Source organism: Pristis pectinata, chromosome 20 (genome assembly GCF_009764475.1).
Source record: "Pristis pectinata isolate sPriPec2 chromosome 20, sPriPec2.1.pri, whole genome shotgun sequence".
NCBI lineage: Eukaryota > Metazoa > Chordata > Chondrichthyes > Rhinopristiformes > Pristidae > Pristis > Pristis pectinata.
In genome coordinates, this window is record NC_067424.1 from 22,536,291 (window position 1) to 22,552,121 (window position 15,831).

General features: G+C 39.8%; 1 protein-coding gene across 1 annotated transcript in view; it reads left to right on the plus strand.

The window, feature by feature from the left end:
• Positions 1-15,831, plus strand: part of itpr3 (inositol 1,4,5-trisphosphate receptor, type 3) — a 226,867-nt gene that overhangs the window by 122,439 nt on the left and 88,597 nt on the right. The window contains exons 17-20 of the mRNA XM_052034535.1: positions 659-778; positions 6,353-6,535; positions 9,561-9,812; positions 12,187-12,331. Of these exons, the coding sequence (XP_051890495.1) occupies positions 659-778; positions 6,353-6,535; positions 9,561-9,812; positions 12,187-12,331 (700 nt within the window). The remainder of the gene's footprint in view (positions 1-658; positions 779-6,352; positions 6,536-9,560; positions 9,813-12,186; positions 12,332-15,831) is intronic.

Consider the following 15,831-nt stretch of genomic DNA (forward strand, 5'->3'; position numbering starts at 1 on the left):
TTATTACTTGTGGGCTGCCCCCAGCACATTCTCAGTAGCGCAAGAAGATGCATTTCACTGTGTGTTTCGATGTACGTGTGACTAATAAATAAATATCTTATCTAACAAATATTTATCAACCTCAGATTTGAAATTGACAATTAATCTAACCTCGATTGCCTTTTTTTGAAATAGTGCTCCAATCATGAGCTACCTTTGCATGTAATCATGTTTCCTGACTTTCCTTCTGAAAGGCCTGGCTCTAATCTATGGACTGTACCCCTATTCCTAGACTCCTTAATCAGTGGAAATAGAGTGAACAGAGAGAATATTTCAATTCCTTTTAATATTTTGAAAAATTTGATCAAACTACCCCCAATCTTCCAGATTCCAAAGAATGCATCCCTGGATTCCTAGTAACTCTTCACAGTGTGTTTTTAGTCAATGATACTGATGTGACCTAGTTCGTTTACAGTCCCTTTTCTAAAGAACATTAGTGAATGTGTTGGGTTATATGACACTGGAGCAACTTTATGGCCACAATAACCTACATTTGCTTACTTTTGAGTTCTTTTGAAACTAATGCTTTGTGTTAAAGTAAGGAGACCAATGGAGTTAAGGGGTAAATGAAATAGATCTTTTTATCAAGCAGTGTTCTCTAATTGTCCCTTTCCAACAGATTTTTAGATTATTTGTCAGATCTCTGTGTGTCAAATCACGTTGCCATTCCGGTAACCCAAGAGCTAATCTGCAAATGCGTGCTGGATCCAAAGAATGAAGACATTCTCATCAAAACTGAGTGAGTTACAACTTCTTGTCTCAGTTCAAAATAATGCTTTTATACAGGAATATTTGATGTTGTTAATGAATTCTCTTTTTTTTATATATAATTTTGTATAATTTGTGGATGACATCGAAATTGGTGGTGTGGTGGACAGTGAAGAAGGTTGTCTAACTTTACAACAGATCAAGTGGAAAAGTGGGTAAAAGAATGGCAGATTGAATTTAACTCGGACAAATGTGAAGTGATGTATTTTGGAACGTTAAACCAGGACAGGACTTGAGCAGTAAATGACAATGCAATTTTAATTGTTTCATTGATTTGCAACAGCTTTAGAATGTTTCTGAACATCAGTCACATTCAGAGCCATCCAAAATACCTGACGTATTTGACAGTTTGAGCAGGAGGATAAAGCTCAGCCAGGTGTTTTCTTAAATTGTTTGAGGGTGTGGCACACTGTACAACACAGGGCCTTATCATTTTAGGCAGGGATAACACTGGCGGATCCAGGGAAGGCGAGTTTGAACTTGTACATGGGCTGTTCATCACTGGGTGTGAGTTCTTGTCTGAAATCCTTTCATAAATATTGGAGTCTAATGCAGGTGGAGAGGGACGTCTCTTGCAGTGTACAGACAACTCAAGTTTGGAGCAGTAATCACTATTCCAGAGATAGTATGTGTGAAATCAACGTTGTCACAGCAGGGAAGGTGTTCAGTATTTGTTTTGACTGAATTAGAAATTGGTATATTGGTAAATTGATTTATTGTTACCATATGTACTGAGGTACAGTGAAAAACTTGGCACTGCAGTTGCACTGTCGTACCTTAATTGGGAATGTCCACAGATAGGCTTGGTACGGCAACTGCTCTGCCCAGGACCGCAAGAGGCTGCAGAGAGTTGTGGACACAGCCCAGCGCATCACGGACACCAGCCTCCCCTCCTTGGACTCTGTCTTTACCTCTCGTTGTCTTGGTGTAGCAGCCAGCATAATCAAAGACCCCACCCACCCGGGACATTCTCTCTTCTCTCCTCTTCCATCGGGTAGAAGATACAAGTGCCTGAAGGCATGTTCCACCAGACTTAAGGACAGCTTCTACCCCACTGTGATAAGACTATTGAACTGTTCCCTTATACGATGAGATGGACTATGACCTCACGATCTACCTTGTTGTGACCTTGCACCTTATTGCACTGCACCTTCTCTGTAGCTGTGACACTTTACTCTGTACTGTTACTGTTTTTACCTGTACTACATCAATGCACTTTGTACTAATTCAATGTAACTGCACTATGTAATGAATTGACCTGTACGATTGGTTTGTAAGACAAGCTTTTCATTGTACCTCGGTACAACTGACAATGATATACCAATACCAATATTTGAGACAATGAGGTGTGGATATGTTCTTTAATCCAGTGCTTCACATTTTTTCATAAGCAGTTCAATACAGAATGCCACTTTTGGCTAATGAAAAAAACCTATGGCCAATACCAATAGTCTCCCCAGAGTTTAGAAATGCCAACAGAAGTAACAAGCAATGAAGATTTATTAGGCAGCCAGCAAAAGAAGTATGCTGATCAGCCCCTCAAGCTTGTTCCACTCTTCAATTTGGTCGTGACTGATCAATGTCCTAATTCTACCTGCTGTTCTTGGTTTGGTAACTCATAACAACAATGAGAAATGTCCCATTGCAGTTGTAAAATAGGAGAACAAGCCTGCCAGCCACATTTAATTATTCTTTATCATCTCATTACATTTGGTGCAGCAGTGTGGAACAATGTCAGATTTAGATATTTTCTGTACCAAATGATGTAGTTAGGCTTGGAGGCTATGGATTTAATGATGCTTCACATTTGTATAGCACTTGTAATACAGCAGATGCTGCAAAATAAATGAGAGAGTAAGGAATATAGGGAAAGGTCGTCAGACAGTAACACGTGAAAATTCAGGGAAAGTTCTGCAAGGCCATTGAAGAGATAAGTTTCCAATAACTGTTTGAAAATGAGGAATGTAGAGTCAAGCCAAAGGCACTTATGCAGAGAGTTCTACAGTAGTAAGAAAAATGCCTAAAGGAGTCAGGGATGAATATGAACAAATATTTGAAGGGGAGAGGCTGAGGTGAGGGCTTCAAGATATTGAAATGATAGGGTGGAGTGAGGAATTTATAAACAAAGGCAAAGTTTTGAAATCATTTGGTTGGAGGATGCCCAGCTAATAGTGGTCCCCATGCAAATAGATAAATGATAAGTAGGATGTTGGTGAAAGTCCTGCATTGTTTGGTGAGAATGTCTATGGAGGTGTTGAAAGGGGAGGTTTTTGCTTACTGAACTGAAGCACTAGTGGGAACTATTTATTGCTCTCCTCACTTATGGCCTCTGCAGAACATCTTCCTTGGAATGTTGGAGCACCCAACTCTGTCAGCAGATAGAGAATTAATAATCAGATTGTGATCCTATGATATTTTTAGAACCTCTGTGTCCATATTTGTAGGCAACCAGGCAGTACAAGCACCCTGAGTATTTACCCCAGCATTACCTGGAAAAGAGGAACTAAAATTCTTATTTCGGGCCATGAGGAGCAAGTATGTTTCTCCTGTCTTCACCAGAGTCATGACAGTTGTCAATTCCCTGGATTTACCACCGCCAGAGATTGCTATTCTTTTCATTGCAACCCCCCCGAGACTTGTTCACAGGGTTGGCCATTCAGCTGCTGTACATTAGCATTGGTACAGAGCCTGAGACCTTGCACTGAGGCACCATTTTGATACTTGATGGTTGTATGATATGAGGCCTATGATCAGACCTTCTACCATCCCAGTTGGACTTGTACCCACTGCATTTTGTTGATTGCATTCTGATCTATTTCAGGGTATTAACAAATAGCTAGAGGGAACAGCAAAATTGAAGTACTTTTGCTCTGGGGCTGAAGATTATGGGTTTGCAAACCACTGCAGAAACTTGCAAGTAACAATTTTTGTGGGCTCTTCTATGCAGTACTGAGGGAGTGCTGCACTATCAGCAGTGTTGTTTTTCAGATAATCCAATAAAGAAAGTCTCTGTCTGTCTTATAACATAAAATTTTTCATAATTCTAATGACATCTCATTAATGGGTCTTTTGGTTGCTGTGACATCGTTTGTGGGAGCTTGTTATGAGGAAATTGGCTTTTGTGTTTTCTACACTTCCAGTGGTTGCTCTTCAAAATTACCTTGTTGGTGTAAATTAAGTACCTTAGAAGAGTACGAGCGAACTTGGAGTTACAGGTTGTTCCAGGACGTGCACAGTAGTGGTAGAGATTGATGGGCTTTGAAGTCCTACTTGGAAAGAACACTGAGTTTACGCTTAAGTGAGAAGCTTGGATAAAATCAGGGTCTGGAAGTTTTAATGTCAGCAATTTAAATTGCCTCCTGTCTTGCTGCTTATCTGTTGGAACAAGTTCTGATTCATCTGCAGCATGTTGTTGATTCAGCAGCTGCTCGGAACAGCTGTGTCATTGGGAGAGTAGGTGGAGCCCAAAGTTAGATCTTAATTGTACACCGATTCCTTGATGATAATGTTACAAAATGCTTGCAGATTAGGAGAATGAGAAAACCAGAGATGGATCCTTTGGGGTATCATGATTATGGTTGCAGCTTCACTGTTATGAGTGGGTGCTGAACCAAGTGAAAGCAGTTCAACGTGATCACTGAGGACAGGAAAGTCAAGGAGGAACAACACAGCAAGCCTGTGGACACTGAAGACAGTGACTAAAGAAGTCTCACAACTGTAACCAAGATAGAAGCAGTCTGTGGAATTTGAACAGGATCGATTAGATGCAGTCTTTTTTCCCCTAGTTTTAATTCAGTTTTTTTCCCACCTGGAACTTTAAATGTGTAGTCTTCGAAGCCCTAGTGTAGAAAATTGATGTATCTTCTGCTCATGCATTTTGTAGTTCAAGTTAAATTATTTAAGGTTGATCCAGTTTCAGTGCCAGACTGAAGTGCTCACATAGGTGAAAATTGCGTGTAAGGAGTAGATTGAAATCCTGCATATGGTGACATTGGTTCTTGTTTTACTCTCTTTTACTCCAGTGGTTCTGCTTTAAGGATTTGTCTCCATGTCCAGTCTGCAGAGACTCATTGCTAGCTGTCATTTTTATATCTCCATTACCTCAGTTCATAACAGCTTTTGAAGAATGTATCTCAACCTCTGCAACAGAAACCAATTCATAGAATAAGGAAATAAACCCTTTGGCCCACCAAGTCCATGCCGACCATCGAGTACTCATTTATACTAAACACATTTTATTTGCACATTTCCCCTGACCCCTCTTGATTCTACTACTCACCTACACACTGAGGGCAACTTACATTAGCTAAAGTTGTAAGACTATTGAATAGTTCCCTTGTACCATAAGATGGGCTCTTGACCTCACAATCTACCTCGTTCTGACCTTGCACCTCACTGTTTACCTGCACTGCACTTTCTCTGCACTGTAACACTTTATTCTGCACTCTGTTATTGTTTTTTTACCTTGTACTACCTCAATGCACTGTTGTAATGAACTGATCTGTATGGAAGGTATGCAAGACAAGTTTTTTTTTACTGGACCTCGGTACATGTGACAATAATAAACCAATTTACCACTTCAGTAACCTACCAATCTGCATGTCATTGGGATGTAGGAAGAAATAGGAGTACCTGGAGGAATACCACACAATGGTGGGAAGAACATGCAGATTCCACATAAACAGCATCAGAGGTCAGGACTGAACTGGGTTACTGGAGCTGTGAGGCAGCACTGTACTGCTCCACAAATACAACTCCATGAATGGGGAATGATTGATTAATACAGCTTAGAAACACGCCCAATTCTACATCAGTATAGAGGTGCTTATCAAAATATTCCAAATGGAATTTCACATTGTTGGTAACCTGTCACTAAGTGGGAAAATACAGCTGGGTCCTGGGTTTTGATTAAAGCATTCTTCAACACAGTGATAATGTATTTGTCATGGTTTAAACAGCACTCTGCAAAACTGTAAATGGAGCCTTAGAAACAGCAGGCAGTAGGTTTCTGATGGAAAGATTGAGCTACTTCACATCCTTTCATGAGTTTAAGAATAAATTGTATCTCATAATATCACATCCAGTCACACATTAAATGAACTGGCTGTGATGTTGTTCATGTTGGTAATCTCCTATTCCTATTTCTAAATAAGATCAGCTGCCTGATAAAACATTAAGCTTGAAGGCTCAGCTACCTTCTCAAATGGACATAAGATATTGCATGTCACAATTCAGTACTGAAATCCTGGTTAAGGCTCCTCCCTCAAAGAACACTAATTCATCTTTTCATTTGAAATGTTAACCCTGTTTCTCTTACACAGATACTGCCTGACCTGCTGAGTATTTCCAGTAGTTTCTGCCTTTATTATCCAGCATCTGCAGTATCTTGAATTTTATCTTGCTCATTTATTTAAGTACTGTCTGTGCATGCTGGCTGCTTTTGTTTTCCTGCACAACAGTAGGAATTCTCATGTTGTTTTTTTTTAAATCATGCAATGTAAGGAGTGGCAAAGTTGAATTCTCTATTGCATCTTTCTTTTTGCAGGTTGAGGCCAGTGAAGGAGATGCAACAGTCTTCAGACTACATGACTATGGAGGAGTTTGAAGATGAAGTTTGGCTGATCTGGACAGACAAAACTAATGAAGTTCAGGAGAAGAGCATCAGGCAGCTTGCTCAAGAGGCAAGAGCTGGCAATGTTCATGATCAAAACATCTTGACTTATTACAGGTAATGAGCAAACAGTTTATTGATAGAAGGGAAGTTATTGACAAGTATAGATCAATCTTATTGACTGGTATAGATCAATCTTTTCTTTATAGTTATTACATTCTGAAACAAGACTTCTTAGAGTAAAAGAGCAATATAGCACAGATACAGGCCCTTTGGCCCAACCACTCCATGCTGACCACAGTGTCTACCCAGCAAGTCCCAATTTCCTGCATTTGGCCCAACCCTCCATACTATTGTACCTGCCTCAACCATTTCTTCTGGCAACTCATTCCATATATTCACCACCCTCTGCGCGAAAAAGTTGCCCCTCAGGTCCCTTTTTAAATCTTTCCTCTCTCATCCTAAACCTATAACTCCTAGTTTTGAACTTCCCTACCCTGGGGAAAAGACTGTTACCGTCCACCTTATCTGTGCTTTTCATAATTTTTAAACACTTAAGATCGCCCCTCATTCTCCTATGTTCTAAGGAATAAAGACCTAGCCTGGCAAACCTCTCCTTATAACTCAGGCCCTCTAGTCCTGGCAACATTCGCATAATCTTTTCTGCACTTGTTCCAGTTTAACCACGCCTTTCCTATAACAGGGTGACCAAAATCGTACACAGTACTCCAAGTGTGGCCTCACCAATGATGTATACAACTGCAACATAATGTCCCAACTCCTATACTCAGTGCCCTGACTGATGAAGGCCAATGTGCTAAACACCTTTTTCACCACCCAGTCTACCTCTGACACCGCTTTCAATGAATTATGCACTTGTTCTCCTAGGTCCCTCTGTTCCATTACACTCTTTAGTGCCCTACCATTCATAGTATAAGTCCTATGCTGGCTTGACTTTCCAAAATACATCACCTCACACTTTGCCACTCCTTGGCCCACTTCCCTTACTGATCAAGATCCCCCTGTAATCTATGATAACCTTCTTCACTATCCACAACAACTCCCAATTTCATGCCTTCCACAAACTTACTAATTCATCCTTGTGAATTCGTATCCAAATCCTTTATATAGATAACAAATAAGAAACATCCCAACACTGACCTCTGTAGCACCCCACAAGTCACCGGCCTCCATTCCAAGAAGCAACCTTCAACCTCCACCCTCTGCTTCCTACCTCCAAGCTAATTTTGAATCCTCCTAACTGGCTATCCCTGGATTTCATGGGACCTAACCTTCCAGACCATCCTACCATGCGGGACCTTGTTGAAGGCCTTGCTAAAGTCCAAATAGACAACATCCACTGCCCTACCCTCATCTACCGTTTTGGTTGCCTCTTAAAAAAACTTGAAAAGGTTTGTCAGGCGTGACTTTCCATACACAAAGCCATGCTGACTCCTCCTAGTCAGACTTTGTCAATCCAAATGCTGGTAGATTCTGTGTCTCAGAATTCCCTCCGTTCATAATGAGCAGTGTTATATCAGTTGAATAATTAGTACCTTTTGGAAGATTTTTTGATGATCACTTCATGGCAAACCTAAATGTGGCCTTTTAGGAAGTTGTGCTGATGACCAGAACAAGTCTCATTATATTTATTTGGCCGTAGAATGGTTTCAAATAGCAGTGCTTGCTGTCTTGGAAAGGTAGCTGTCAAACAGCAGTAACATCTAAAGGAAAAATATAATTTCTTCAGTGAAAATTTAGAATGATTTTTATTTACATTGTTTCAGCAACACCTTTAATGGCGGATCCAGTTTTGTTGCAGTTTAGTTTCACAATAAAAATCTAACCTATTTCCAGGTCCATCGACATTTTTGGTCTCAGGATTTCAGTAGCATGGTCAATGCAGAATTTATTGATGGTGAATTGTATTGTTTAAGGATATTTCAGAAGGTCTTAAATATCCACGCATATTGTGGAACTGAAATCCCTTGTAGACAAGCCTAGAAAGGGGGTAACAGGTTCCCTTCCCTAAGGTGTGTTAGTTGGTTTTCAGATTAACCCAGCAGCTTTCAGGAGTGTTTATTGAATTCACTTTCACATTTTGTTGCAAAAATCGTGAACTTATGGTCTTGGATTGTAATTTATGGACCTGAAGCACCACTTTACTGTGCCCACTCATAAAACATTGAGATTTATAGCACAGAAGGAACCAATTATCCCATCATATCTGTGTCAATTGTTTGTGAGTGCAATCCAAAACTAATCCCGCTATCCTGCTTTCTCTAACCACCGTCCACTCTTATCAAAATATTTATTCCCTTCCTCTTCAACTGCAGTTTGTCTTTGCCTCTAGATCAAGCCTCTAAAGCAATGTATTCTCTGCTTTAGTTACTCTGCCTGCTATTGAAATTAAACACCCTGTATATGAGATGCTAATCCAAATTCCAGTCTGCCTGCTCACTCAGATGGATGTAAATTATTCCGTGAACAGTTTCAAAGAAGAGCAGAGGAATTAATGCCAGTGTCTTGACCTGTGTTTACGCCTCAGTCACCATCACTTGAACAGATATATTGAAATTATAACATTTTTTGTGGGGGGGGAGCTTGATGTGAACAATATTGTTGCCTTGTTTCCAAAATTACAACAGTGAGTATTCTTCATTGGACTTTGGAATATCCAGAGGTATTAAGTCTAGTATTCAAATGCAAGACTTCTGTGTAAGTTTCCCATCTCTGACATATTCCCAGTGCGTTTACAATCTATTCTGTCTGTGACTTTCTTCTCCTTTCTATGAGCAGAATGATGCTGTTTACAGTAAACGAGTTACTGTAATAATATAAAAAAGTATAGATTCTACTTGAACAATCACAATTTCCTGGTGGACAAATCCTTTAATGTACAATTGAAGGAGAGTTGATGGGGAGTGTGGGAGAATAAGTTGTGGGGGTATTGAGAAATGAGAGAGGTAATCGGATGGGATTATTTTGCTGGGAGTCGGCCTGCATCTGTGGGACTACAACACCTCCTGTATTGTAACATAAAACTACCTTGCAACGGAGAAGTTTATGCTATAGGGTGTTGTTGGAGCCAAAGAAGATTCCTAAAACATATTTTTGTAATGTCCCAACCTTTATGTTTCAGGTATCAGCTGAAGCTCTTTGCAATGATTTGTTTGGATCGTCAGTATTTGGCAATTGGTGAAATTTCGAAGCAACTGCATGTGGAACTGATATATCTGTGCATGGCTGATGAAGCATTGCCATATGATATTCGGGCTTCATTCTGCAATCTGATGTTACATGTGCACGTCATTCGGGACCCCCAAGAATTGGTAACACCAGTAAAATTTGCTCGGCTATGGACTGAGATTCCGACATCAATTAGTATCAAAGAGTAAGACAATTTTTTGTTATCTCAGCAGATTTATTTGAAGTAGATAAGAACATAGAACAGTTCAGCACAGGAACAGGCCGTATAGCCCACAATGTGGTGCCAAGTTAATTAAGCTAATGTCACCTAATTAACGTAATGCCTTCTTTTATGGTCCATATCTCTCCACCTCTCCATATTCATGTGCCTATCTAAGATCCTCATATACGCCTCTATTGTATCTGCCTCTACCACCAACCCTGGCAACGCATATTACTCTGTGATGTAATAAAAAATCTCGTTTGAACTTGTCCCCTCTCACCTTAAACGCATGACCTTCAGTATTATACATTTCAACCCTGCGAAAAAGACACCAGCTGTCTATTCTGCCTATGCCTCTCATAGTTTTATAAGCTTTTATCAGGTCTCCACTTAGCCTCTGTCACTCCAGAGAAAACAACCCTAGTTTGTTCAACCTCTCTTTGTAGCATATGCCTTTTCTTTCTTTTTCAATCTTTTTATTAAATTTCAAATTAAAACACATAGCAATAGTGATTACACACATGGTGCGAAGAGATCGGGCTTACAATAATAACAGTTGACATATACAAACACGGAATAAAATATATAATCTGAACCTCCCAATCTCTTACTAAGTGAACATGATGCAAAAGAATTTGAAAAGAAATTTGATTATATGAAAAGAGAACCCCAAAATTAAAAAATAATAATAAACAAAAGCAAACGAAAAACTTCAAACAAAAAAAATTGGATATTTCCAGTTATTTCTTCGGTTAAAAAACATTATTATGTCGTTAGCTCCACTCCTCTATATTCAAATAAAGGGTTATTGAAAGGGATTCGGAAAAGGTCTGCTTACATTATATGGAAATACTGAATTAAATGGACTCCAAATTTCCTCAAATTTAAGCGAAGGATCAACAGTACCTCTCCGAATTTTTTCTAAGTTTAAACATGTTATAGTTTGAGAAAACCATTGAAATGTGGTAGGAGGTATAGGATCCTTCCATTTAAATAGAATGGATCTCTTGGCTATATGCCTTTTAATCCAGGCAGAATCCTGGTAAACCTCTTCTGCACCATCTCTAAAGCCTCCACGTCCTTCCTATAATGGAGCAACCAGAATTGAATGCAATACTCCAGATGTGGTCTCACCAGAGTTTAATAAAGCTGCAACATAACTTCCTGACTCTTGAACTCAGTGCCTCAGCAAATAAAAGGCAAGCATGCCAGATGCTTTCTTTACCACCTTATCAACTTGTGTGGCCACTGTCAGCGAGCTACAGATTTGAACCCTAAGATCCCTCTATACATCAACACTGTTAAGGGTCCTGCCATAACTGTGTACTTTCCCTTCACATTTGATCTTCCAAAGTGCAATACCTCACATTTGCCTGGATTGAACTCCATCTGCCATATCTCCACCCATATCTGCAACTGATCTGTTTCCCGCTGTGTCCTTTGGCAAGCCTCTGCACTATCCACAACACCACCAATCTTTGTATCATCTGCTAACTTACTATCCCACCCATCTACATTTTCATCCAGGTCATTTATATCTGTCACAAACAGCAGGGGTCCCAGTTGGATCCCTGCAGAACACCACTAGTCGTGGACTTCCAGCCAGAATAAGAACCATCAACTACTACCCTCTGTCATCTATGGGCAAGCCAATTCTGAATCCAAATGGCCAAGTTACTGTGGATTGCATACATCTTAATCTTCTAGATGAGCCTACCGTAAGAAAATAGAATGAACTGGAGTTAAATCAAGGAATTAAGGATTGGATTAGGAGAGAATAAAAAGACAAAGGAAAAATTAAGAAAAAAAATACAAGGTTAAAATCTCCAAGACCAATTTACTATTTGAAAGAAAGAGACTTCATATCTTTAATTGTTTACATGTAGTTGGCAAGGAGGCTTGATTAGCATTACATTAAAAATGGTCCCTTTGTGAGAAGGGTTCATCCTAATTATCTTCACTTCAGTGGTGCCTTTGATGGTACAAAGTACCAATTCAACAAATAATGGAGAAGTTTAGGGTGAGATACCATTCCAACAGACCAAGTAGTGGAGCACACTAAATTGAACAGGACACTCAGGAGATGTTCCCTTCATGCTATAACACTTAGCTCCTGAGCTTGCTGGTCGAGTTGTGCCTCAATAATGGCAGGGTGCATAACAGGCTTTTTCTTTTCCATTAGGATTTAGCCAGTTATTTTCTTTCTTTTAAGATACCTTTCCTGTCACTCGTCAACTTAACCATTCCAATCCCAGCCTCATAAAACTATCATAAAACACAATCCGGATAGCAAAACTCGACAGCCCAGTGAATAAGAATTAATATTGATTAAAAAAAAGTGAATTTTTTTCTACAGTTATGATTCAAATTTGAATGGCTCACGGGATGACAAAAAGAACAAATTCACAAATACTATGGACTTCATGGAAGAGTACCTCAATCTTGTGGTGAGCGAAGTACTTCCATTTTCCGATGAGGAAAAGAACAAGCTCACATATGAGGTAGTTATTTTTATGCTCTCTTCCTTATGATTATAATTCTCACTCAGTGTGAACTATCCTGACAGTCTATTGATATCTTTAGTGCCACTTTATTTACACTGAAGGCTGTTATTTTTCATTGATTTTTCCACAGCAGACACATCTTCTCTCAGCGTGACTGTGTCTAAGATCAATATTTAAGCTGCTACTCAACCCTTCAGTTACTAGTTACATATATAAACATCCTCATTAATACAGTTCTAAGAATGCCAGGTAGAGCTGGTTACTCTGCTCTGCATTGCACACTCAACCTGTTGTTGTACTCTCTCCATAATTTTTTTTCTATTTTGCCTTGCCTTTTACTACATTCAAACATTGCTTGTATGTGTTTCTTTTATCCATCCAATCACTTATCTCCCTTAGCTTCATGCAGTTTTTTGCTTTAAGTTATTACATTTATGTCCCACTCTCCTCCTCCAAGGATATGATGCTGCATTAATCGTGCTAGAGAGATCAGATTATTGCTGGAAGCTCAAGGTCTCCTGCATGTCTTTGTTTCAGTTCATGTATGATAACTGAATAGTCAGCATGACAGATCAATGTTTATATTTCCAGCACTTCTGGTATATGTAAATGGCATATATACCCCTGATGTATTTCCTGTGGGATATGGCATGAGGATAAGAATGTAAGGAAGTAGGAGCAGAAGTAGGCAACTTGGCATCTCAAGCCTGTCCCGCCATTTCATATGGTTATAGCTGATCTATGTTGGCCTCATCTTCTATTCTGTTCTACTTCCCTTTTGCCTTCAATTTCCTGATCTTTCAAAAATTGATCAGTTTCAGCTTTACATATACCCAATGATGTAGCTTCCACAACCTTCTGAGGTGAAGAGTTCCAGAGATTCATCACCCTCTGCGAGAAGTTGTTCCCATACGCCACAGTTTTAAATAACAGCCCTCTAATATTGCAACTCTGTCCCCTCCTTCTGGATTCTCCCACTTGTGGAAACATTTCACTATTTATCCTGTCATACCCTCTAAGGCTCTTACTTGTTTCATTAAGATCACTCCTCACTCTCCTAAACTCCACAAGTCTAATTTCTTTGGCCACTTATGATGTGATCATCCTCTCATCTTAGAATCTCTTTTGAACTGCCTCAAATACTAGAACATCCTTGCCTAAATCGGGGGACCAAAACTGTGCACAGTACTCCAGGAGTGGTTAAGGGGTTATATAACTATGGAGACTAATGAAAAATTCGGTCAAAAGAATGATTATTGTGGGAGATTTTAATTTTCATTATTAGTTTCTGGTTCATTATACCTGTACTAACTAATAGCCTGACCTTCCCCACATTCTTCCTGTTAACATGTTGATAAGTTCCAGTCTGATCCAAAATGAAGCACTGGGTGATAGTGTGGTATATCAAATGCTGCCCACAAAATGGCCGTAAAAACTTTGACAGCTAGCAAAATCATGGTTTGCCTGTTGTGAAAGCCAACAAGGATTTTGAGTGTACTTGAACATCTCTGATATTCAGGAAACATTTAAAAACTATTAAAATATCAAAGTTGCTCACTCTTTTGCTGTCAATATGGAGTTCAGTGCTGGAGCACAGTTGGCCAACTGTTTCCCCTGCTTGCCAGCAAGTTTGGGACTTCTGTGTTCACAAAGAAAGCCCAGACTTCCTGTCACTTACCGATGGTAAACGTTGGCAGTCAGCGATGGCACATTTCCCAACAAGTTCTGGTTGTATGTTTTAAAATTAAGAAGAAAATAGGCCAAAATAGATTCTGCATTGAGTAATGAACAAAAACTGATGAAGATGTGGCCATAAGGAAATATCTCATAAACTGCTAAGTCTGCTGTTCCTGCAGCTCCCCAGGCCTCTCTGTTTTGGCCATTCAAGCAGAATGATTTAGTCTCGGGTGGTACACGGTGAAACCCTGTCTCTGGAACACCCTGATAGCCTCTGACAGCTTGCTGTCACTAAAGACTTTTGAATTCCATCCAAACTTCTCTGGTGATCGGAGAACAGTTAAAAACAATTCAAAAGGATTTAAGTTATTAAATAAACCGAAAAAAGTACACTTATTTTAAGATGCATGTAAATGAACCACAAATATTGCATGAAAAACAAAATATATTAAGTCATTCACCTGCACTTACCTTTTCAATCAAGGTGGGCAGAACTTTTTAAATGAATAGGGTCATTCGACAAATGCCAGCCATATGTTGAGTGGATTCAGACTCTCATTGAGTCCAATGGCAGAGCTGGAATTCATAGAGTCATGCAGCATGGAAGTGGGCCTTTTGGCCCAACTGGTCCATGCTGACCAAGGTACCTATTAAGCTAGTACCTTTTGCTGGCGTTTGGCCCATATCCCCCTAAACCTTTCCTATCCATGTACCTGTCCTCGTACCTTTTAAATGTTGTTAATGTAACTGCCTCAATCACCTCTTCTGTCAACTCATTCTATATACTGACCACTGCCCTGGGTGAAAGGGTTGCACCTCGGGTTCCTATTAAATCCCTCCCCTCTCACCTTAAACTTATGTCCTTTAGTTCTTGATTCTCCACCCCTGGGAAAAAGACTGTGCACCTTTTTATTTATTTTATAAATAGGCACCCTATTTATGCCCCTTGTGATTTTATACACCTCTATAAGATCACCCCTCATTCTCCTATGCTTGAGTGAGAAAAGTCCCAACCTGCTGAACCTTTTCTGCATAACTCAGTTGCTCAAGTCCTGGCAACATCCTCATAAATTTCCTCTGCACTCTTTCCGGCTTAATGACATCTTTACTGCAGCAAGGTGACCAAACTGAACACACAATTCTAAATGCGCCCTCACCAACATCTTGTACAACTGCAACATCCCAACTTCTATTCTCAATGCCTAACTGATGAAGGTTAGTATGACGAAAGCCTTTTTCACCTCCCTGGCTACCTGTGACACCACTTTCAGGGAACCATGTATTTGTACTCCTATGTACTCATGTAACCATCAACTCCTAGGTTCTTCTGTTCTGCAGCACTCTCCAGGGTTCTATCGTTGACTGTGAATGTCCTACCCTGATTTGTCTTCCCAAAGTGCAGCACCTCTCACTTATCCGAATTAAACTCCATTTGCCATTCATCAGCCCACTTACCCAGCTGATCAAAATCCCTCTGTAAATCCTGATAACCATCTTCACTGTCAATGATACCACCTATTTTATTGGTATTGGTTTATTATTGTTACTTGTACTGAGGTACAGTGAAAAACTTGTCTTGCAAAGCGATCGTACAGGTCAATACATTACACAGTGCAGTTACATTGAGTTAATACAGAGTGCATTGAGGTAGTACAGGTAAAAACAGTAACAGTACAGAGTAAAGTGTCACAGCTACAGAAGAAGTACAGTGCAGGAAGACAATAAGGTGCAAGGTCACAACAAGGTAGAGTGGGGTGAGGTTAGAGTCCATCTCATTGTATAACGGAACCGTTCAATAGTCTTAGCACAGTGGGATAGAA